Source organism: Pieris napi, chromosome 15 (genome assembly GCF_905475465.1).
Source record: "Pieris napi chromosome 15, ilPieNapi1.2, whole genome shotgun sequence".
Classification (NCBI taxonomy): domain Eukaryota; kingdom Metazoa; phylum Arthropoda; class Insecta; order Lepidoptera; family Pieridae; genus Pieris; species Pieris napi.
In genome coordinates, this window is record NC_062248.1 from 7,442,667 (window position 1) to 7,467,311 (window position 24,645).

General features: G+C 31.9%; 4 protein-coding genes across 7 annotated transcripts; 2 read left to right on the top strand and 2 right to left on the bottom strand.

The window, feature by feature from the left end:
* Positions 1-312: 312 nt before the first annotated feature.
* LOC125056509 (cysteine desulfurase, mitochondrial) lies at positions 313-3,639 on the top strand. Its single transcript, XM_047659641.1, has 8 exons — positions 313-493; positions 571-650; positions 731-985; positions 1,088-1,253; positions 1,328-1,612; positions 1,891-2,064; positions 2,355-2,487; positions 2,823-3,639. The coding sequence occupies exons 1-8, from the start codon at positions 388-390 to the stop codon at positions 2,974-2,976; spliced, it is 1,353 nt and encodes a 450-aa protein (XP_047515597.1). The 5' UTR covers positions 313-387; the 3' UTR covers positions 2,977-3,639.
* Positions 3,640-3,676: 37 nt separating this feature from the next.
* LOC125056511 (ras-related protein Rab-24) lies at positions 3,677-8,583 on the bottom strand. Its single transcript, XM_047659645.1, has 4 exons — positions 8,198-8,583; positions 7,816-8,060; positions 5,637-5,910; positions 3,677-3,943 (listed from the first exon to the last, which is right to left on the bottom strand). Exons 1-3 carry the CDS (start codon positions 8,375-8,377, stop codon positions 5,712-5,714), a joined length of 624 nt encoding a protein of 207 aa, XP_047515601.1. The 5' UTR covers positions 8,378-8,583; the 3' UTR covers positions 3,677-3,943; positions 5,637-5,711.
* A 107-nt stretch (positions 8,584-8,690) lies between these two features.
* On the top strand, positions 8,691-11,769 carry LOC125056510 (transmembrane protein 268). 2 transcript variants are annotated; one of them, XM_047659642.1, is made up of 5 exons: positions 8,692-9,183; positions 9,255-9,370; positions 9,738-10,250; positions 10,803-11,062; positions 11,401-11,534. In XM_047659642.1, exons 1-4 carry the CDS (start codon positions 8,895-8,897, stop codon positions 11,040-11,042), a joined length of 1,158 nt encoding a protein of 385 aa, XP_047515598.1. In that variant the 5' UTR covers positions 8,692-8,894; the 3' UTR covers positions 11,043-11,062; positions 11,401-11,534. The 2 variants fall into 2 exon arrangements, with proteins under 2 accessions (XP_047515600.1, XP_047515598.1); XM_047659644.1 differs by lacking the exon at positions 10,803-11,062 and having other exon boundaries at positions 8,691-9,183; positions 11,401-11,769.
* A 1,185-nt stretch (positions 11,770-12,954) lies between these two features.
* LOC125056508 (glycerophosphocholine phosphodiesterase GPCPD1) lies at positions 12,955-23,858 on the bottom strand. Of its 3 annotated transcripts, XM_047659639.1 has the most exons (8): positions 23,773-23,858; positions 22,488-23,532; positions 22,067-22,292; positions 21,663-21,872; positions 21,112-21,234; positions 18,184-18,318; positions 15,378-15,524; positions 14,600-15,190 (listed from the first exon to the last, which is right to left on the bottom strand). In XM_047659639.1, exons 2-8 carry the CDS (start codon positions 23,489-23,491, stop codon positions 14,825-14,827), a joined length of 2,211 nt encoding a protein of 736 aa, XP_047515595.1. In that variant the 5' UTR covers positions 23,492-23,532; positions 23,773-23,858; the 3' UTR covers positions 14,600-14,824. The 3 variants fall into 3 exon arrangements, with proteins under 3 accessions (XP_047515596.1, XP_047515595.1, XP_047515594.1); XM_047659640.1 differs by lacking the exons at positions 14,600-15,190; positions 23,773-23,858 and adding an exon at positions 12,955-14,530 and having other exon boundaries at positions 22,488-23,755; XM_047659638.1 differs by lacking the exon at positions 23,773-23,858 and having other exon boundaries at positions 22,488-23,755.
* Between the last annotated feature and the right edge of the window lie 787 nt (positions 23,859-24,645).

The following is a 24,645-nucleotide window of genomic DNA, read 5'->3' on the forward strand; positions in this document are numbered from 1 at the left end:
ATTACATAATATGCTAAATGTAAAATAGGTAATTTTTTTACTCATAAATGGTAACATTATGTCACGCGACTACAGCGCTGCGTCTGGGGGACTTCTTTCGTGAACTTTAACTATTTTCGAATTAATATTTTACTAGAGTATGTTGAAAAATTACTTTATGTTCCTAGTTTCTAATTTCTTTACAATAATTCCTAGTCTATACTAGACAATCATTAATCTGTAGGCTGTGGGTAATTACTATAGCCATTGGCCTAAAGGTCTAGATACCAGACCATAAACTAAAAAAAAAAAATTACTATAAAGTATAGCTAGAGATTCATCATTCTACTTTCTAGTGAACTGTGAAGTTTATTTTCGAATTTCGATTGAAAAAATTTATAGTTAACAATGTTTCGTATAGTAATAAAAAATATTATCCCTGCAATAAATAGAAAATCTCAACAAGAAAGCACGGTTAGACTGTTTTCGGGAAAAAGATTTTTATCAAATTCAGGTAAACAATACTTAAGTACCAATAGATAAGCAATGCAACAAAAAATCATGAAAAACTGAACCTTTCCTTTTTTTCAGTGGAAAATGATAAATTTTCACTTAAACACGACGAAATCGGCCGACCGCTTTATTTTGATGCTCAAGCTACAACGCCAATTGTATGTAAAATAACCTCAATATTTCCGGTTTTCTTTTGTACTTCTCTTAGCTTATAATAAATTCCCACCAAATCTTTTAGGACCCCAGAGTTTTAGATGCTATGTTACCGTATCTAGTAACCTACCACGGTAATCCTCATTCAAGAACTCATGCTTATGGATGGGAGAGTGAAGCTGCTGTTGAGAAAGCAAGAGAGCAAGTAGCTAATTTAATTCGGGCCGATCCTAAGGAAATAATATTCACATCAGGAGCTACAGAGTCCAACAATATTTCTATAAAAGGAGTTGCACGGTTTTATGCACCACGAAAAAAGCATATTGTTACAACACAGATTGTTAGTACATATTTTAAATTACCTTGTCAATTTAGAATAAACAATTATATCATGGGTGGTATCCTCACCATTGTCTGATGTCAATGTAATGTTTGTTTACAGGAACACAAATGTGTGTTAGATTCTTGCAGAGTTCTAGAAGGGGAGGGTTTTAAAGTTACTTATTTGCCTGTTGGAACAAACGGTATAATTAAATTAGAAGATTTAGAAGCTGCATTAACACCTGAAACTAGTTTGGTATCAATTATGACAGTAAATAATGAGATTGGTATAAATTTTTTGTATTACATGACATTTAATTACTTAAAATTTTCAGTATTAACTTCACAATAAATTTTTTAGGTGTGAAACAGCCTATTGCAGACATTGGAGCTATGTGTAAGAAACATAAAATATTCTTTCACACTGACTCAGCTCAGGCCATTGGTAAAATCAAACTGGATGTGAATGACATGAACATTGATTTAATGTCTATATCTGGTCATAAAGTTTATGGGCCAAAGGGAGTTGGAGCTTTATACATTAGGCGTAGGCCCAGAGTCCGAGTCGAACCTTTACAGAGTGGTGGTGGTCAAGAAAGAGGTATTAGAAGTGGTACAGTGCCTACTCCGTTAGTAGTTGGTTTAGGTAAGTAATCAATTGACATATATGGATTAATGTATCTATTATAGGATCTAATATTAAAGATTATATGCATATTACACAGCACATCATATGCTTCTTATCATTTTCTTTTTTAAATAAATAATGTTTTATATTTTTAATATGTAAACAGATTGATTTCGAACAAAAATAGAAATGTCCACAAAGAAATATATCAAAAAATTTAAAACACAAAAATAGGAATTCTTCTCCAAACATCAGATATTTCAGATTATAGTTTGTAAGGTTTATTGTTATCATAGGCTCAGCATGTGAAATATCAGAAAGAGAAATGTCATACGACCATGCAAGGATGGAAAAATTAGCAAAGAGGTTTTTGGACAAAATAAACTCAAAGTTGACACATGTAATCCGAAATGGAGATGAAAAACATTCTTATCCTGGCTGTATTAATTTATCATTCGCTTATGTTGAAGGTATGTTGTTTGTCATCATAAAATATATGTAGAATGAATGTAATTAGAAGAAATGGATATTCTCAGAAATTTGAAATTTAACCCAAACAACAGAATTAAAGGTCTCCTGTTGTACAAAAAATTTTGCTTATTTTATATATGTTGGAGAAATACAGTGTTTATATAATTTGTTCTGGTCTGTTAAGAATTAATAGCTCTTGACAAATTTCATTATGAAAAAAGAACATAATATATGTTATTTATTAAATTTAGATATTTGGTTTTAATTTATAATTTTTTCTTTATTTCAGGTGAATCTTTATTAATGGCTTTAAAAGATATTGCTTTATCAAGTGGTTCAGCATGTACATCAGCATCTCTGGAACCATCATATGTATTAAGAGCTATTGGAACAGATGAGGACCTAGCACACAGTTCAATAAGGTTGGCAATTATTTAATGTTTCTATATGAATTATCCTTTCTTCTCTCTCTTCATTATCCTTACCATAATTATAGTCACCAACTGGTGCATTTGCATAAAATACCTTAGTTTCTTGAAACTGTTCATTTGTAAGTCCAATAAGTATGTACATTGTAGTAGTTAAGGAAATAAGGAAAATTTTGTCTTAAGCTAATAAATTATTTGTGTTTGTAGTAAATATATATATATATATAAATAACGTAAAAGTAATAGAAGTTCCTGGATTCATAACTTCATAATTTTTTTTTGTGCAAGTGAAGCTGTAGTGGACTAATTTCAAAAAAAAATATTTTTAGGTTTGGCTTAGGAAGATTTACTACTATGGATGAAGTAGATTATACAGCAGATAAAACAATACGGAATGTTGAACGTCTCAGAGAAATGAGTCCCCTTTGGGAAATGGTTCAAGAAGGAGTGGATATCAAAAATATACAATGGTCTCAGCACTAAATGAAAGCAACTATGATCATTAATATTACAATGTTAGTCTCAATCTTTATAGATTAAAAGTCTAAGATTTTAATATTAGGGCCTAAAATGTGATAACTTAATTTGTAGATGATTACGTAATATAAAAATATTCCGTAAGTATAGGATTTGAGTTGTAAAACTGTTAAATATATATAGTGGATATACATAAGATGTAAATTATTCACAATAACAGGTTCCATTTCTCAGAAGAAATATTTCAATATTACATGAGAGCCATTTATATATATGTATATAGCCTATGGCTATTAAAAGCACACCATTCTGTAAAATAATGCCCAACAGCTAATTTAATGAAATAAAAACTGTTTTATTCAGCTATAAAATAAATTTTGAAACTAAATATTGTTATAAATTATTTTCATGAAAATTGTATTTGGCTATTTAATTTTAGTTCTAAAGATCTGATTAAAATTATTGTTAGTTGATGTTAACTTATTTAAAATTTATTACAGTTCTATTTCTATATCCAATTTACACAACATTATTCTTTTATTTGTAATTTGAATACACAACATAATGTTACTTTGTTTTGAATTCTTATAAAATGTATTTATTTAGCTGTTATTACAAGAAATATTAAAATACTATTTTAAGTAAAAATAAAAGTTTTTTGAAACATTGTTTTTTTATGTGAAATAATATTAATTACAAGATAGCATAAATTAGAGTGACACTTAGGCCTAGTTTAATAAATAAAATAATACTAAAATACAACCTTGAAAGACTTATGTGAGGAGGACTGTTAAAATGTTATGCATATTTTTTACCATATTTTATGTTTTTCATATTAAACATTCTATTACACCATGATTATGGGTTATGGATACAATATCAAAATGACAACTAAAAAAATATCATAACTGTATAACATTAACTTACATAAGTGATTATTATTACCATACACATATAAAATTTATGCATATACATCATTGATATATAAAAAACCCAAGATGCACAATCAACGTCTAAAAAACGTCCTCAAAAAATGAGCGCAACATTCTAAATTGTGCACTCATGTCAAATAGTCTCGCGTCTAATAAGTGGAGTCGATGTTATTTATTTGTGTTTTTTTTTATAAATAAATTTATGTACTTTTGAACTTTTTTGTGTGTAGTTTTTGACAAATACGAGGCGTGTATTTAAAGTAAGGTCTCCATTTATTTTTTTCACATTAAATAACATGTATTTACAAAGTTTAATACATTGCTGTAAAGCTTGAAATCTAAGCTATTTTTCTATATAATCGCCATTCACTTCGATGAGTTTCTTCATTCGTACGACAAACTTTTGTATCCCCTCCTCGAACCATGATCCCGCCGCCTCGCGCAGGAACGAAATGAAGCCCGGAGCACAAAGTGAAACGTGTCCAATGTGCCCAAGACTTTCTCGCCAGTTTTGAAGAGGAAGGGGAAGAATTTCTCGATTCAATCGTTACAGGAGATGAAACATGGGCTCATTATTACACACCGGAAACGAAGGAGCAGTCGAAACAATGGAGACACACGCATTCGCCTAAAGTCAAAAAAAATAAGCAAGAAAAATCAGCAGGCAAGGTTATGGCCACCGTCTTTTGGGACAGAAAGGGTGTATTGCTGATCGATTTCATGCCTCGTGGAACAACCATAAATGCTGATCGGTACTGTGAGACCTTGAGGAAACTTCGAAGAGCTATTCAAAATAAACGAAGAGGGATGCTGACCAAGGGAGTACGACTTCACGACAACGCGCGTCCTCATGTGTCCAACAAAACCATGTGGATGTGTTGGACCACCCTCCTTACAGTCCCGACGTCGCCCCTAGTGACTTCCACATGTTTCCTGCCCTGAAAAAACATCTAGGAGGAATGAAATTTGCGAGAAATTCTTCCCCTTCCTCTTCAAAACTGGCGAGAAAGTCTTAGGCACATTGGACACGTTTCACTTTGTGCTCCGGGGTTTCATTTCGTTCCTGCGCGAGGCGGCGGGATCATGGTTCGAGGAGGGGATACAAAAGTTTGTCTTACGAATGAAGAAACTCATCGAAGTGAATGGCGATTATATAGAAAAATAGCTTAGATTTCAAGCTTTACACTTTACAGCAATGTATTAAACTTTGTAAATACATGTTATTTAATGTGAAAAAAATAAATGGAGACCTTACTTTAAATACACGCCTCGTATATTTACTAACAAATTATTTTTTAATTTAAAGAAAAAACTTTTTAACCGGATTAAAGTTATGTATTATTATAAATTTCCAACTATTTAACATCCAACACCTTTTGTCTTTAGTCACCGTGACCACGCACGCTGTAAAGCACCCGAAAAGTCGGATAAATTTAAAATTATGTTAAATAGTTGTAAATAAAAAAGCAATGTTCGACTCCACTCAATACCTTGTCCTACCGACCACGGTCGGTCGTAAAATTTTATTGCTTTAAGTACGTATACACTGCTTTGTAATAACAACTTTAAGAAATTCGCGTAAGGTTGATTTTGCTTTTTAATATATGCTTGTAACATATACTGTTATAGACATACTGTTATAGAAAATGACAGAAATAGTGTTTCGGGACACTTTCGAGCGTTACTTTTATTCGAGACTGTGCATCTTGGGTTTTTTATATATCAATGATATACATATAATATTTCAGACATAAATTGTAAGCTAAAATACTAAATTTTATAAAAGTAAAATTGAGTTTCAAGATGAAATCAGCAACTGCATGATGGTTCCTCAGGAGATTCAGGTTGAGATATTTTAAAACTGTTGTGATCTAAAGCTTGGAGCTCAATCCTTGAACGATTAGACTCTACCAGTTGTGATGCAATGTCACTAAACATCTCTTCTATGCCTTTTCCGGTTTTGCATGATGTCTTATAAATGCTACTAATAAGATTGTGACATTGTTCGCTGTAACAAAATGCATATATAAATATACAGGGTGCCCCAAAAGTCGACGTCAAGTCGAAATTTTCTCATAGGTAATGCCACTCCAGTTATCAGAAAAATTAAAAAAAAAAATTAAGTCATGTATTTTTGAAGTTATGGAAATTTTCCTTTTATTCCAGAAAATGTACACCATGTGACAGTTTTTTCATTCCTGTTGTTACAAATATTTACTTCTTGCAATTTTTTTTTCTCTTACGTCATCCCGAATAGTGCTTTATGTAACCTATGATCCTAAACCCTGTGCCGATCACTCCAACTTGTAGGAAAATGTCATTTTATACCGTACCAAGTTTTCAAAATTAATTTTTCGCACTAGTTCAACTGATCGTCCTGAAAAAAAATGTACTACTCCAGTTTGGCAAGCAACTTTAAAAGTTCGCGCATTTAATAAGGATTTTAACGTGGTATAACACTTACTTCATTATTTCTTAGATCGGCCATAAAAAAATCAAAACAAAAATTTCCCAATTTGCTGGAGGACGTGCCGCTTACTATTTTACGAGATATGTGGTTCCAGCAAGATGGTTGTCCAGCGCATTACAGCCGCTGAGTTCGAAACCACCTTAACGAGGAGTATCCAGACAGATGGATAGGGCGGGGTGGTAGAATCTGGTGGCCCGCCCGCTCACCCGATTTAAATCCTCTTGATTTTTTTTACTGGGGAGCAGTAAAGGAAAAAGTCTATTCCAAGTCGATTCAAAATGTAGAAGAGCTTAGACAGAGAATAGCGGAAGCAGTAGAATTTGTGAATAATGGACGATTTGCCCGCTTCATTTCACGATCTTTTTTAAGGAGATGTCGAGCCTGTATTGCAGCTGAAGAACGGCAATTTGAACATCTTTTATAAAAAAAAGTAATAAATCTAATCATAAAAAAGAAACTGTCTATTTTACTTATTTGCGTCCGTATGTCATAAGCGTCACTATCTGTCTCGCTCACATTTTATGGAATGTCTCTCTCCATCTTATTTAAACCACGCTGTGGTCATTAGGAACGTTTTGGGTGCGCTAGAATCATTTGTTGTAATTTCAAAGAGATTGTTAAAAATAGACTTTGTTTAACAAAAAAAAATTCTTATGGCCGATCTAAGAAATAATGGACTCAGTGTTATACCACTGTAGAATCCTTATTAAATGCGCTAACTTTTAAAGCTACTTGCCAAACTGGAGTGATACATTTTTTTTTCAGGACGATCAGTTGAAGTAGTGCGAAAATTAATTTTGAAAACTTGGTACGGTATAAAATGACATTTTCCTAAAAGTTGGAGTGATCAGCACAGAGTTTAGGATCATAGGTTACATAAAACACTATTTGGGATGACGTAAGAGAAAAAAATTTGGCAAAAAGTAAATATTTGTAACAACAGGAATGAAAAAACTGTCACATGGTGTGCATTTTCTGGATTAACAAAAAAATATCCATAACTTCAAAAATACATGACTTAATTTTTTTTTTAATTTTTCTGATAACTGGTGTGGTGTAACCTATGAGAAAATTTCGACGTGACGTCGACTTTTGGGACATCCTGTATATAATTAAGAATGCAAAAAATTTAGTTAATAAACTCAAAATAACAATTCATATAGGTAAACAAGTACACTTATGAACATTTAAAAAAAGTTAAATTAAATTTACATTTACTACCAGTTTGCAAGTTAAGGGCGTAGAGCGGGCAAGACGAACTGGCAAGAAACTTTCTGCCTCTCTTTTTAATCGCTAAGTTTTGAGTGTTAATGTGTATCTAATGGGCTTAGTATCAAGTGATACAAGTTCCTGCATTCATAACTACTTTTGCAAGAAAGAAATAGTAAAAAGGTTTGTCCATTTTCATTACATTAAATAGTTTTATATATGTAGATAACTTACCAAAAAGTTTCAATATCGGCATCAGTTACTTGTGGAGATGTCCCTTCAAGATCAGACTTATTACCACACAGATAAATTTTTGCATTCTCTGCGTAAGTCACAATATCCAACAAATGTTGACTCAATACATGAAATGAAGAAATATTATCCAAAGAAAATACTAAAATTGCTGCTTCAGCAAATTTGTAATAACTTGATGTCACTGAAGCAATCCTTTCCATTCCTCCAGTATCCCATAACTGCAACTGGGTAATAACAGTTTATTTATATTAGTATGGCAATAAAGAATTTGTAAAGTCTCAATTTTATTATACATACTGATATACAAATAAAGAATCCATAGTGTAATTTTTTTTTAATACTAATCAAATTAGTTATTCACCTTGACTTCCTTGTCACCAACTTGATATAATTTCTCGAAATGATCAAGTCCCAAAGTAGAACGTCTATCAGCATTTGGTAAAAACGTATTATTTATGAATCGTCGAAATATAGAACTTTTGCCTACACCATATTCACCACATAAAATCACTTTTAAAACTGGAGTTTTTACGATAGCCATTATTTTGTAAAATCTCTACCAGGGAAATAATACTTTTACATTTTTTTAAGTGAAATAATACAATACAATACTAAATACTTGTCATAAAAATATTTTTTAATTAGATTACTTGTCTAATTTATTATTTTGCCATGGATATTTGTTACATACTTGTTTCATGTTTGCAACAATCACTCAATTTTCATGACGTTAAACAATTGACAGAGTTTTTCTTCAATAAAGACATATGACACAGTTTTCAAACTTATGCCAAGCCAATAGCCATACCAACTACCAAGGTATTCAGCAACATAAATATTATAGTCTATGCTTTGTGCCTTGTGATATTGGTTGTGACTTATGACCTAATAAAATTGGCATAAAAAAAATCGAAAATTTGTTCTATTGACATCTTGATTTGTGTTTTTTAGATAATTCTAAATTATATTTATTTATAATAAGGAAGTGATTTTAAACTAGTAAGACTTAAGAACATGAAGTGAACCTATATTATTTAGAACTAAGAAAACCGAAGAAAATGAGTAATATAGAAGAAACAGAAATTGATTCTCCAGAAGTTAATGGAAATGTAGTAAATGAAAATAAAAGAACGGAATGGGTAAAGTTTGATGATGAAGAAAAAGACCCCACTGTTGCCAATGGTAAAGCAGTTAGTTCACAACCAGGACCATCTGCAAACATAGGAGTGCCTGCAGTATTAAACACTGAATCTGTTCAAGTGAATTTAGAGCGAAATGATAAAAATTCAGAGCCATTAAGCCCTCATAAGAAAAATGTAGAAGTCATTAATATTCACCAAGGATTTAGTAAGTCTATACTTATAAGTATTAACCACTACCTACACTTTCTATTTATATAACACATTTTATTGTTTTAGGTAATGGGGATATAATTGTTACATTACTCCCTGTAAATACAAATTTGCCATGGATTACACCAGCTCAGTTCAGACCAGAATTGGTTCCAGAAGAATTAATGGCTCAAGGTTTAACAGTGAGTAATTATCTTAGATCTAAAAAAAATACATGTTTTTTTGGAAAGTGAAAACAGTGGTTGTATCCTTTTCTTAATTTTCTTTCTCAAAATTACTCTTTGTATTTATTTACCTTCATTAGGTAAAACATACAAATGGTATGGTACTCTTTTAGCTAAATTGCCAAACTATTTATCTTAGGTAAACTCTTGTCACATTTTATATATATTACCAACATAATATGTTAGTCTATCTCTATAAATTCATCTTATAAACTGTTTTTACAAATCCAGCCTTCTTTGAGATTTGCACTTAGCAACATATTTTGCGATTCATTCTTATTTATATAGATAATATATATATATATATAAAGATTGGCTTTTTCAGTTGACAGTGGAGGAGTATGTTCATGCAATGGAATTACTGGTGAATGATGCCCGGTTTACCCTATATAACATTTTTTACAAGAGAGTACTTGTTTGCTGGATCACAATAGCGTTTATAGTGCTTCTCAGCTTGCTATTCTCAGGCCTGACTGGACTTACGCTATTCAGCCTTGGTGTGGTGTGGTTGATTTTTAATGCATTGGCAATTTTTGTCTGCATGTGGATCAAGTTAAGACTTTCAAAAGGATTAGAGCGATGTTTGGCAAGTGTAAACAAGCTGCTCATTAAACATAAATTGATCCTTGCTTTAGATGATAGAGGAAAATTATCCTGCCATAAAGTTCATCTTTGTTTTCTGTATTTTGACTCTGAACCTTGTATTTCTCATATTCAACAATTTATTGCAAGTGAAGAAGGGAAAACTATAATTCAAGGCTGGGAACAGAAGTTAGATGTGCAAACAAATGACATTGTAATACGAGGAAGTCAAACTACAAGATTGTCAAGAAAACAGGTAAATAAAGGTTTATTTTTGTTAGTGTGTGATTAAAATTGTATTTTCACTATAATCTGTTTTGATGGTCGCTAGAAAGGTTTTTCATAAATAAATCTATTATATATTTCTTGTCTCATATTGGATTTTAATGGGTAACTGGTAACTAAAATTTCTGAAATACCAGGTATGAATAGTTTGATAAGCCAACTCTAAATGCAAAATATTATAGTATATAAGTGTCATAAAAACTTTGTGTCATTGTGTGTGTGTAGATCAGCTTTCTCATTTGACTATTTCACCATAAAAATTAAGCAATCTATCATGTTACAAAAATGTTGTTCTATTTGACTTATCAACAACTATTCATTAACTTGGTTAACAGATATGTATAATGTATATGCAGGTGCAAGGTCTAATATTCACTCGTGTAGTACATATATGCTTTTCCACATATTCAGAAAGCAAAGAAACTGGTTTCTTTCAAAATTATTTATCTAGAGGCTAAAGATTCATAACATGCTGTATACTTACTAAAACTGGTGTTACATGGGTGTGGTATAAAATGTGCAGGATATGGGCGAGCAAGTGTACCTTCGTTACCTCCAGCGTTGGGGCAAGGACTTCTTGCGTCGCCGACTTGACTGGACATTAGATGAGGAAGGAGGAAATCCTACTGCCCCTCGGCACTTATCTCGGGCGCTTTGTCCTTGTCAATATGTTGAAGAAATCTTACGCAACAAAGAACCCAAAGATACTCGGGCCTGTTGTGTGTCATGCAACAATTGGCTAAGGCGAAGAGGTCTGGATTGACCAAACCACTTTAATCCTTGGCAAGTCTCATTTTGATTGGTTTGATGGTATAGCATAGCTGTATGAAGGCTTAGCATGTTTCTAGCATACACTTCTTTTAGCATATGTATTTTTTTCCGACTACTGCTTTTGTTAAAGTTTAGGTTATATGTACAAATAATAAAGCCTTTTGTGACTATCATTTATTATATTAAAAATAATATTGATGAGACTTGAGTCATGCAATGCATGCATGTTGAATCAGAATGACTTCCGTATATCCACATTCTGTTAATTACCCTCATCAAATTACCAGAACATATTATCTTTCACTCATATCATTAGTGGTAGGTTTATGTAAGATTTCCTTTTTTTTTAGGAAAGAGGTGCTCTTTTGTATGAACGCTATGTAGGCAGATGGGGGGCATATGTGGTGAAGAACAGACTTAATCTCAGCACCTTTTCTCCAGGACGCCACGGAGAGAAATATGTCTGTCCTTGCCAGTTTATAGAAGAGCATCTCAAAACGAAGCCACCTGCTGGCCTAGCTAAGTACTTTACATTACCTAATCAAAGTATTAATGTGTAATAATGACTGAAGTTTTCCGTCCAATGATAAACCGAGAGTCACAAATATAAATTTTGTTGTATATTTTAAATGGCTTTTAATTATTGATTTTATAGTCACTGACACCTTTGTATTTATAAAGTGAACATTATTTACATTGTACCATATTAAAAAAATATGTTTTACATTGTGTCAAATGCTCTAAATGTGGTTCTTAAATTTATATTATTTTAGGCATATACATTTTTTATTTAACCAATTTTAGATTTATGAGTAATATTATAGTAATATAACATTATATTTTTATATTTTAACATTAGTATATAATCGACATTCAATTTACGAACCATTTTATTGTTGTATATGTTAACCTAAAATTGTAAACACCGTTAGATTGTAATCTATCTCGCGAGATTATAAACTGTCGAAATATTGTGAACCACAGCTTACTGCTTACAATTTAACATATTATTATTCGGTAGATTGTACTACACTAACTTAGTTATCATTCAAACTTCTTTGGTCAATTACAGATTAATTTTACTTTCCAACAATTTCATAAACTACCGAATAATAATACGTTAAATTGTAAGCAGTTCGTTGAGGTTCACAATCTTTCGACAGTTTATAATCTCGCGAGATAGATTACAATCTAACGGTGTTTACAATTTTACGGTGACATATATAATTTAAATGAATTTTTAAGTGGCCATTTTTGTTGTAGGTTCCAATATTGTTTACATTATTTTGGTATATATGTAAAAATCTATTCAGCTATTTGATAAACACTTATGTTCTACGCTTTATTCTTTTACGCCCTGGCATTTCTTGAAATACTATTTATGTTTAGTTAGCAGTATTCTTTTTTGTTTATATAGCCCGGTTGTGAATTTATTTCCCGGAAAAATATAACTTACTATTCTTTCGTTATCGTTTCTTCTATATCAGTAGTATAAGAAATAAAAGATATTTTTAACTTCTATATTTAATACATATCACGCACAATGTTTTTATTGTTGACATACATTTTTAACCTTTTATACTAACAATTTACTAATTATCGCATATATTTTATTAATTTAGTTTAAGACTTATTGCTATGACTGGAAGTTCATTATGTACCAATTTTAACACCAAATTGTTAGTAGTTCGTCACTTAGTTTATTCAATCAACAAGCAATTATTTTTATGTACTCCAAATTATACTTACTTGTTATTCGAAAATATAATTTCAAATAAAATACCCAAGTATATAATATTAGCATTGTTTTATAATCTATATATTTCAAGCATGTGTACCTATACTGTTCCCGCCACGTGAGTTGACAAGAGTTGTAAAACGCACAGTTTGTGGTCACATGCACATGTTTTTAGGTCCTATCATTATAATGTTCATACGCGAACTATTCCCCACCGCGACAAAATGTTGCCAAGTTACGTGCCGATTGTTACCATAAAATATTGATATATTATGGTAACAAACACAATACATTTCTGTAATTTCAACTGCTGAAATCATGCGGACAATTGGAAAAAGTTGGTACATGGCTTTAAATGGGCTTATAATTTACAAAACAATAAAAATGTCTTATTTGTTACCATGGCTACTTTACTTCATGTCTTACGTTACCTAATATATTTTAGAAAAACTAACATAATTTTTATTAGCAAGAGCACGGCCACACGATGCGGTAATGGTGCGGTGCGGCACCGCACCGCAATTACTTCGAGCTATAGGGTGCCATACGGGCGTTGCGGTGTGGCAATATATTTTACCCCTTCCCGCCTCGTCTCGCAGGTCACAACTCCGGCGCGCTTGCGGTGCGACGACGCGTCGTGTGACATGGTATACTAATTTGTATGTTGGATGACGTTGCGGCACCGCTCCGGCGCCGCACCGCACCGTTACCGCATCGTGTGGCCGCGCTCTTGAGGGCCCAAGAACTTAATGCTTATAATATACATAAAATCGATAACTGTAAAACAGTTTTATAATACTAATAAATAATGTAACATTGCATAATAAAAAAATGTATTTCCTTACTTTCAGTCATAAAGTTTTAACAGTAAAAGTTGAGCCATTGGTTATTATGTAGTTTATATTTAAATTTATTACGATTAAGGTATCTGTAGAATGTTCTTGGGTTTATGGTGCCTGAAGCATATAAGAATGTGATGTAATAACATTCCGTCCCATATGTACTTAATAAGTTAAGATGAATATAACTATACAATTTACAACTGAATAAATAGTTTTATTTTTAATAACAGTTGAATAAGTAAAATATTACATATTCAACTGTTACGTTGAATGTGGAGGCTGAACCCCTTACTCATTAAAATTGAAGTAAACAAACCAGTGTTATTGCACTGTTCGTCTCAGTCCGACAAATTGCATTTACTCTATGATGAAAAGGGACAGATCAGTGCGTTTGTAACAACTGTGTAATCAGATTGAATAAGTTTTTTTGAATAAACGTATTATTACTTTAATATTTGTCTCTGTGCAAGTGGTAAAACGCGCCTATAAAAGAATCAGTGGCGCTACAACATCTAGCTTTAGGCCTCAGACTTTAGCATCTGTTAAGTGATATTTTTTTTCTTAATAGGCAAGTGACCAGCCGCCTGTGTCTGACACACAGTCGATTTTAAGATCTTAGGCATGCCGAGTTCCTTACGAAGTTTTCTCCACCACGGATTAATTTTGCACATAGTAAAAAAGATTTGGTGTACCTACAGCCGTGAGCCAACAATGATTTTTTACAATCTATTATCCAAACCGGAGAAAACTGATATTGTAAGCGCAAGAGTGCCCCCTAGCGAACTTTTGTCGAAATGTCTAATGATTCTCCATACAAATATTTCAACTATCAATCTCGTTTCACATTAGGACACGTTGCAATGACTTTTCATAATTTACGATACCTTATTAAAGGGACTCCTTTGCTCCATATGACCAGACATGTTAAAAAATTTCAATAAATTACTGCGTGAAAATTAAAACAATTTATGATTTAATGAAGTTTATTGACTAAAATGACAAGCGTAAACGCATAAATAATATAAAAAATACATTAAAAAATATATTACATATCACAGTTCTACAAATTTCAAAGTGTAAATCAAATCACGTTTTAAAGACAATTAAAAAAATGAATTGAATATAGGCATGATACAAAATAAAAATCTCCTGTAAAATATTGAGCAAACAATAAAAAAAAACATGGGTGCCATTTTAATTTTCTTTACGCGTCTTTTTGGGTGAACCCTTAGAATCTCCGGCGGGGAAAAGACCCAAAAACGAGTTTCGCTGTTCCTTCACTTGCGATTCTTTGTCTATGTTCATAACTATATCACGATTTCGCTTTAGATTTCTGTCGGAAGCGTCATCTCGGATCTCTATAGATGAAGCTAGCGACTCTAGAGAAGTGACTGTTGATCGTTCTGCTAGTTTTTCCCGGACAGCCAGATTAAGGTAAGGCCGCGGTGATTCGCAAGGACTTGCCACAGAGGAACTCTCTGTGGGAGGAAGTGCGTCGAGCGCAGCAAGGCGCATTATCTCCCTCTGCGAGTCACGGGCCTCCATGAGAAAAATACTTTCCTGTCGGCCAGATTTATCAATAAAATAAAATGCACATTTTTATATTGACTAGACGCGCAATAGCAATTTATTAAAAAATAGCGGGAAATAAATAAACAAGGTGCAATGTATAAATAAAGATGTAAGGTACGATGAGCGTTAAATTAAAAAAACATATTAAAGGTAAAAAGGTATGAGAAAAATGTACCTTAACTTCCTTGGTAATGTACTGATCTAGTTTGTCATATATAACGGCATGTAGACCCATCTCTTTTAGCTTTTTAATTGTATTCTTGTCATTGTTATCGTCGCCCCAGCAAAAAATTACTAGACCAGCATCAGTTGCTAACTTAACCTAGAAAAATAAATATAATGCATTAGGAATTGGTATGCGAGTCCAATATCACAAAAACCTTAAAAAAATTGTGCTTCTTTCTCTGTAACCTTAAGCACCGAGTCTCAACCCATAGGTAAAGCGATTGAACCTCGAACGGATCTTTGAATCAAAATAGATTTTCCTATCTGAAGGAAATTAATAATTACTCATATTGTAAAGCAAAAAGTCGATAAACTTAATTTTGTGTATATGTTTAGTAGACTAGGGGTTGGTATTGACTGTATTCTTAATTCTTCTTGTTAATTGCTTACAACTGAATAAAGATACAAAGTTTTAAAAGTTAGATACCGCTACATGTAAATGAAAACACTATCGTTAATACATGTATGAGAATCGAGTACACCTGTTAACCAGAATATTCATTAAAATAATATTGGTTGATAAGTACCTGGAAGCTACAACGATAACACATTTATTAGATACAAAAAACATTACATGACGCATTCGAAGTCGTATATATCACTATGGCAGTAATCCCATATTAAATGGATCGATAACGTTATAAAATACAAGTATTTAGTTTAGTGTAGAATAATTATAAAGTAATCAATATAATAAACTTCAGTATAATTTGCCATGTTATTATCTAGTCGACGAAAATTAATTTTTATTTTGTTATTTCATTTATCGTAAACTAGTTAAACGTTTTAACTAATTAAAAATCCTTCGAGTAGAATGCGAAAATTTAATCTATCAGAAGTCTATTTTATCATTTGTAGATATATAATTTTTTATAGTTTAAAAACTGATTAGCAACATCCCGAGGTAAAAACAAATAAAAGGAGCACATAGGAATTAAAAACACTATGTAAAAACAGGTATATGCTAAAACTATTAAAATGAATAGAACACGTTTTCCTTGAACTCTTAGAATATTTTACGTCGTATCGTTACGTAGTACGAGTTGGTCAACATTGCGTGACTGGTATAAAAATAATTTTGTACTTTGTACTCGAAAAAAAAATCGAAGCGTAGTACTGTCAGAAGTTTGACTAAGAACCTGAGGCAGAGAAGGGGGGTGGTCGCGTCAGGGGGTTGGTCACACATAGTTTAAAATTCTAAATAACATGGTTTCTAGGATATAAGGCGCACGTGTGTGATAACGTAATCACTATAGGGGGGAGGGGGTGGTCTTCGATTTTCTTATTTGGTGATTACGTCAACAGTAATAATTTACTTCTTACACATATTACCCACATTGTCTAAGCTTGAAAACGGATGCATTTTCGAGGATTCCTACAAAAAATTAATACGTTTATGTACTACTATTTTTAAGAGCTTTGCTTACTTTTGCTGGCAAGTGGGAAGGGGGTGAGGCATACATTGCATTAAATCTGAACTTGAACACCCTAACAATAGAATCTTAAAAATCCACAAACTTTACCGTATTAATAGGATATTTGTGAAGCTAAGACAAGACCGCTTAGTGACCTTTACGCTAAGTAACCTTGGGGAAGCCGTACCTTTTATATTTTAATGACATAATTTATGTTATTAACTTTTTTAAATCCATTATTTTTACAAAAAAATAACAACTTTGCGATTATAGGAGCACAATTTTTGTTTCACTTTTACATCTGGTTTCTATATTTAAAATGATATTCGTAATGATTACGAGCCATAGACATAAAAAGAGCATATACTATAAATAACATTGTAAATTTCCTCACAGTCACATTAACTGAACAGTAAAGGGGTCTGATAAACAATGATTGTTTTATTATATAATTGGCAATTGATTCAATGAGGTTCCTTGAATTATCTATTTAAACTTTTACTTAATAACAGCAGGCATTAAGTATTGATATAGTCCAACGCAATGTAAATACAGAAGTTTTTTCCTTCACCAAAAATATGGCCAATCTTATTTTACGTACGAAAGAAAATCCACAATAAAAATGGCCCTTAGATTTCTATATCTGTTTCCTTATAATTTGTTTTTTCCAATAGGCAAGTAGGTGATTAGCCTTCTGCGGACACATGCCGTCGACTTTTTGGGTATATGGCCGACTTTCTACAAGGGATTATTAGATGCGCACATAGACAGAACGTCCGTGCACCGGGGATCAAGTCGCACGCTGAAGCCACTAGGCCAACATTTAACATAAATTAATAGAAGAAGAATAAAGAATAGTAAAAATATCTTTATCGAGTAATGCATGAGTAGTAAATGAAACCACGAACATTCTTCATACAAAATACGTAATATGATTTGAAAATCTATTGGTCGCCAGGCGGATGTATGTATATCTGTTCGTTTGTGAAACATTTTGGTTTTGCAAGCGTAAAAAAAAACTGGAACGTTTAATGCAAATTGCGCCATCTATGCCTAACGATAGCAAACTTAACACATATCAGCGTATGCATTTGGATTGAATTGGATTGGATTGATTGTGAACAACACATCGATTGTGATAGAGAACAATAATTGTAAATTTATGTTTCACAATAATATGTATGTTTGTTAATAAATAATGTAAACAGTAGAATTGGACTCACAATAGATTTTTAATTATTTATTTTAAATTCAAATAAGAACACATTTTATGAATAGTTGTACGTACAAAGAAACAAAGTAAAGTTCAATACTAATTTAAGAATATAAAAGATCAGATACCTGTGTCGGATCCCTGAGTAAGTCTTCAGTGTGAACCACAATACCGAGAATGTCTGAACTTATTGCATTCTGAACGGCCGCTGGGATGGATAGGCATCTTGGATCGCGGTATGGGGGATATTTTTTCGATACACCCTGTAATTAATTTAGTTTCTTAGATATTTTAGAACTAGAGTTGCCTGAAATTTTCCTGTTTTTAATAAGTGTCTTGTAATATGGAATAAAAGTTCACACGCATCTTTCGCACTCATCACAGTGTTAAGAAGCGTATTTACGCACATATTAGTTTTAATGTGCGATTTCATTCTAAATGGATTTTGCAATGTGCACGGGTTGGTAATAGCCCAAAATGTAACTTAAAATACGTCGTAAAGTCTACGCATGCGTAGTACTACTTTTATTTTATACCGGAAGTGGAAATACCATTGTCCCCCAAAAGTACCAAAGGTATCTGGAGGCGACCTAAGACCAGAATTTCTGCTGTTCAGAGTCGGGGAAAACCACCACGTCGGGTGGTTTCTATAAGACCGCGTTAGAGGCTCCGGGGTGGTTATCGTAGTATAGCTAGGTAATATAATACTGTAGATGATATACGTAAAACTAAACGACAGCGCATTCCGGTTGATCTACATTGGTCAACAGCATCTATCGTCCAATGCGTGTTGACACGCAACATCATACGTCATGTTATTATGTTCGTTTGACTAATCAGGATTTCCACGTTAGGGGTTATGGACGCTAAGGTTCAGAATTGAGACTTACCGCTTAAAGTATGACATATTAAATGTATACGTATTCGCGCTTCGTTTCGACTTTAACAAGGTCAACTGTCAAAATATATATCAGTTATTATTTTTAAGTTTCGTGTAAATTGTCAATTGTATGGTCTAACAGTTACTTATAACTAAAGTTAGTTTAAGTTCGATTGTTTTTTTTTATTTATTTAACAAAAAAAATTTAGCTGGTGTCCGCGACATCGTCTGTGCAGGATTAAAATAATATTTGTTCAAATGATGTACCGTTTTAATCTACATTAAATACCAAAAGCGACAAAAGTATCTATTTTCATTTAAAAATCAATTTATTACTACCAAATGTGCATTTGAAACAACTTATCAATTTTTATTATAGTTATGGTTCACTATTATAGCTATAATGGTTTAGACATAAGATATACAATACATATACACTGTGGCGGGCTTTTTGTAGGACTATTTAAGATAAATATTTCCATCATATATTAGATATGTGTAACTCTAGCAGTTTTGGCAACGCACACCAGAATAGCTCGCAGATATATTATTGTAAAGTTTCATTAAAAGCCATACAGTACGTGAAAAAATGACAAACATCCATCCATACTTATAAACTTTCGCGTTTATAATATTAGTAGGATATCAATTTCGTCGAATTTGGTCCTGTAATTTTCACTAAAGATTACATAATATAATTTTTTATTTGAAAACCTTCAAAATATTAATGTTTTTTGTCAAAACAATTATAGGTATAACAATGCAAAACCAAAATTGCTACAAGTAGTACAACCAAATGCAAAATACCATACCTATTCATTTTCACATAAAAAAGCGACGTATTTAATGACAATTATTATTCTATCATTTACGACTTAAATTTATTAAACGAAGTGTGTAAAAACAAATATTTCACGTAATTAGTTACTAATTATTTATGACACACATTAAAGAACGTTGACCTAAACAGAAGTTAATGAACTAAAAATGCGTCATTATTTTCGCGCTAGGATTTAGTTAATACACTAAATTCAGCAAACCTCGATTTCTAAATACCGATAGTAATTGCTACAAGTAGTATTTTACTCGCGGTAATTAATATTTTTATGTTTAACTTAATCCAAAAATATAAATATAGTCTACGGCGAGTGTCAAAGAATTTATGACTGCGACACATAAATCAACTTTAAATAAAGAAACTAACAAATCTACGAACAAAATTTAAAAAATAGCCAAATTCATCTGTCGTTTTCCAGACTAAACTGTTGTTACATATATATGTAACTGAAGATTTCAAATGTAACTTATTTTTTTATATATTCTGTCAAATAAATTTTATTAATTTATAACAAGCAATTTTAGTGTTAATAGAGCAAAAAGGAAAAATCCACTCGTGCGACCGAGGTTTGTTGAGAATTAATTCACCTTGATACTACGTGTTTGCGTGTTGTTCCCACGGTAATATAAGCGATTCCATTTTCACCGTGCCTTTCTAGAGATGAAACGTTTGGGTTTGTTATTAATAAATTATTTTTAATTTAATTACAAGAATGAACTGTTTTTAACTGTGATGAGGATGCATGATGCAATGCAGGTGCAGGTTGAACAAACATTTTATAATAAACGCATTAGCGATTTAAATTGGTGACAGAGTTTTTTTTTTCAGTTCTTTTAGTCCTTTCTATGCCCTTCATTTGAAAACAAGCAGAAAATTTAAATTTAGAAGCATTAATTTATGTATACAAATAATAGACTAAATGAACCGTGCCAAATTGTACATTGGCACGAAAGAAGTACATCTTATTGGTCTCGTAATTTAAGATAAATACGGAAGCAATAAGATATTAATTAATAATTAAAGATAAAACCTTCAACTTGTAATAATCGCTTAGACTTTTTAAACGCAATAGATTTCAATGCGCAATTATGAAAAGGACGTGAAGATTTATATCACTAATAACCTCTTAATAATGTAAAACAAAGTTGCGTGTGTATTCTCGCGAAATTCTTCAAAATATTAACAAGGGTTAACCTTTTACAATTAATACAAAAAAAATTTGTTCACCTAATGAGACGTTAAACCCAATAATTGCGAGACAGTGTACAAAATTAATATTATATTAATAAATTAATATTATTATATATATTAAGTTTATGTATAATTAATAAGACTTACAATGGTTAAGAACATCACTGGGTATTTGTTTTGTTTGTACCGCACCATTGTGCAAATATCTGGATTAAAACAAGAGAACACGATGCGACGATTGCTCGCATATTTCAATACAACTTCCAACACCTAGAAAAATAAATTATTATTATAGATATTTTTTTAATGTTTTGATAGGGTGACGGCAACATAAACTATACATAGATTTTCTAACAAAATTGTATCTTATTAATAATGTCAATATTATAATTATGTATCATAAAGTTAAAATTATGTGTAAACGTACTGCTCATTCTAATTACTTATTATTCGTAAAACTCAATTTGAATGATATTTTTTTTATTTTTAATCTTTTGTACTTTTACTAGTCGAACCATAGACGGTTATTATGACTTAAATAGTATTTCGTTGCGAATATGTAATATAATTTAAATAGTTTGTATTGTCAAAAATTATGAAATATCGTATTGGTAAACGGCTAGCTTTTGTCATTAACACACAACTGAAATATGTACTTTTAACACAATCGCTATATTAATTGCTGTTTTCTGTCATACCTTATCAACATATGTATTCATGTCAAATGGATTGTTCAATTCAAACGTTCCATCTTTCAACTCCATGGTCCATTTGAGTTCAATATTAAAGCCTACATGCTCATCTAATGACTTAAGAGTTTGTTCTAGAGTTGGAAATGGTTGATGTTCTTCTAAATCTTCATCATAAAATAGAGTTTCGTGATTTCGACCTTCAACTAAGTGATAGACCTGTAAATAAGCATTTAATCTCATGCTATCAATTGCTGATAAACTGATACACCGTCCAACTACAGCAAAATTCATACAAATATTAGCAAATTATAAAGTTTTTAGTTATAGCTAGTAAAGATTACTACACTTTTTTTTTTATACAAAATATATTACAATTCTTCTGCAGCAATAGTTTCGGTAATTTTGTATACCTTAAGCTTTTGAAGATGCTCCAAGGTCAAATCTTTTACAGGCAATTCAAGCATCTCAGAGTAATCTACTTCTCTTTTTCGTTTCATGGAAATACACACATGGAAGTCATGATATATGACTGGTATCATGTCTTTACTAAGTTGCACATCAAATTCAAGCATGTCTGCCCCGCTGGCAGCTGCCTTCTTAAGAGAAGCTATTGTATTTTCCCTTATTGCATTACCCCTGAAAATGTTTATATGATATGGAACAAACGGGCTGTTTTAGCCTCCATAACCAAGAAATAACTGTATTATAAACAATATCAAACAAGTCTTAAAAACAGTATCAGAGTTAAGTCAAGTCATTAATTAATCTTTTACATTTCATGTAAAAAATGTTTATCCCTATTTATATAAAACTACAAAAAAATAGACATACTCTTTTGTTTTAAAGCTGGCTCCAAGTCCCCTGTGTCCAACTTCAAGCCCAGTCCAGGATGGATGCCAATGTTTGGCATATGACACTTCAAAATTATTTAGGTTCTCCTCCATAGGTTGTATAATCAAGTAATCAAAATTAATTGTGCCAAGAGGACGATGTTTAATGTTACATGTAACTGGGAGTTCTAAACAGCCTTCAGAAGGTCGAAGCATGTTAGGAAGCACATACGTATATCCAATATGACATGGTGGGTCTTCATCAGATGCTCTATGGCTGTATGTATAAAAATCAATAAGATATGCAATATTTTGAGGATTAGGAGCATATATGTTTACTAATAAGGTGTCATTGGTTTTATATTCCCGACCAAACTGCTCCTGGGGCTGCAGGGAGCAGAGTACTAGATCATTATCTAACGTAGCAACTTCTACAGATACCCCAGCAGGAGGTTCATTGTCCACGGTATCAGCACTCAATGAGGAATCTTCAATATGAGGCTCAACCCCAAAACTCAACTTCACTGGTGTTACTTTTATCTGTACCACTCTGTCATTAAGACGGCTCTTAAGTTTTAAAGGATTGTTAAAAAACTTTAATTGTACAAGAGTTTGTGATGTTAGCCAGCCCCTTATAAGTTTCTGCTTACCATCATAGTCACCAAAACTATCAATAACAGGATGCAACATGTTTTCTTTAATGACTCTAGGTCCAACATGGTTCTCCCAGCGATTGACAGTAACTTTGTTTGCTTCTTCATTAAATGCACACACTATGTAACGATAGAATACATCGTGAGTGTTGGGTATTATGATGGATTTAGACCATATGTTAGTACTTTCATCATAATTTAAAGCAACAATACCATTGAAATCCCACTCACCAAGTTCAGCAGTGCTTCCTGTTATATATACTTTTTCTTTGGATAAAATATTTGGTACAGTTACAGAAAACAGCCAAGATTGAGAAGTTATTTCCTGTTTCTTTGGCGGTGGTACAGACATTCTCTTTGGAATTTTTAATCTCTGTTTTCTACTACGTTCATCTAAAAAAAACCAACGTTGCATACTTACATAGGTAAATTTTAGTATTTTTTATAGATCAGGAAGCGATTTAGCTCCCTTTACAAAAGTATACACATCAGAAACATTTCAATTTATCAGTGCACATGAATTATTGTTAACAATTATTAATTATTCACCAAAAAATTAAAACCAACTTGCATGAAGATTGCAAATTTGTTTTTCAAGGTTTTCGAAACGTCAAAACGAATTATAATAATCACCTGAGATAACACTTCACAGATTAGTTGCCTACGATTTTATTTCATTTATTATTTATTTAGAATAGATTACTTATTGTTATTATAGTTTTTTTTTTTTTTTTATAATTTTATGGCCTGGTAACGAGACCTTTAAGCCAAGTCTTATTTTCGGTCACTAAATTTCACTTATTTTCCTTCATTTAATTTCACATGTTATTCTTATTCCAACATTCCACTTGTTTTCTTAAATCTTCCCTACAGTATTTTTAACGTATTTATATAATGCACTATAACACTTTTTGTTTTTGAGCAAATCACACAACTGGCGGCGGGAGGGATCACTAACTTCCATTATTTCACTTGCTAATAGTAGTCTATTAAAAATGAAAATTTGGTTTTGGCATTTAAAAAAAATATGATTCATATCTGCGATCTCGTTAGTGCAGAAAGAGCAAACATTGTTATCTATAATATTAAGTTTAGCGAGGTGTGCGGGTGTAGTGTTGTGACCAAAACGCAATCTGTTGATTGTGGTAACGAACTCACGACTAACTGTATCCAACTCATAATCTTCATACCAGGGTCTTCTCAGTAAATTTTCTTGTATACTTCCATACCATTTTCCTTTAAGTTTTTGATCTTCTTTCCATAAATTTGCCCATATATCTTTTATTGAATTATTTATATTATAATAATAATCGGTCATAGGAACATGTACCACATTTCTGACATTAAGAGTGTTAATCCCTTCATATGCAGCTTTGTCTGCTATTTCATTACCAGTAATACCTTTATGTGAGGGTACCCACATAAAGGCAATAGTTACATCTTTCTTATACAACCGCAAGACAGTATCTTTAATTAAATAGAGAATATAATTGGTTTTAAAATTAT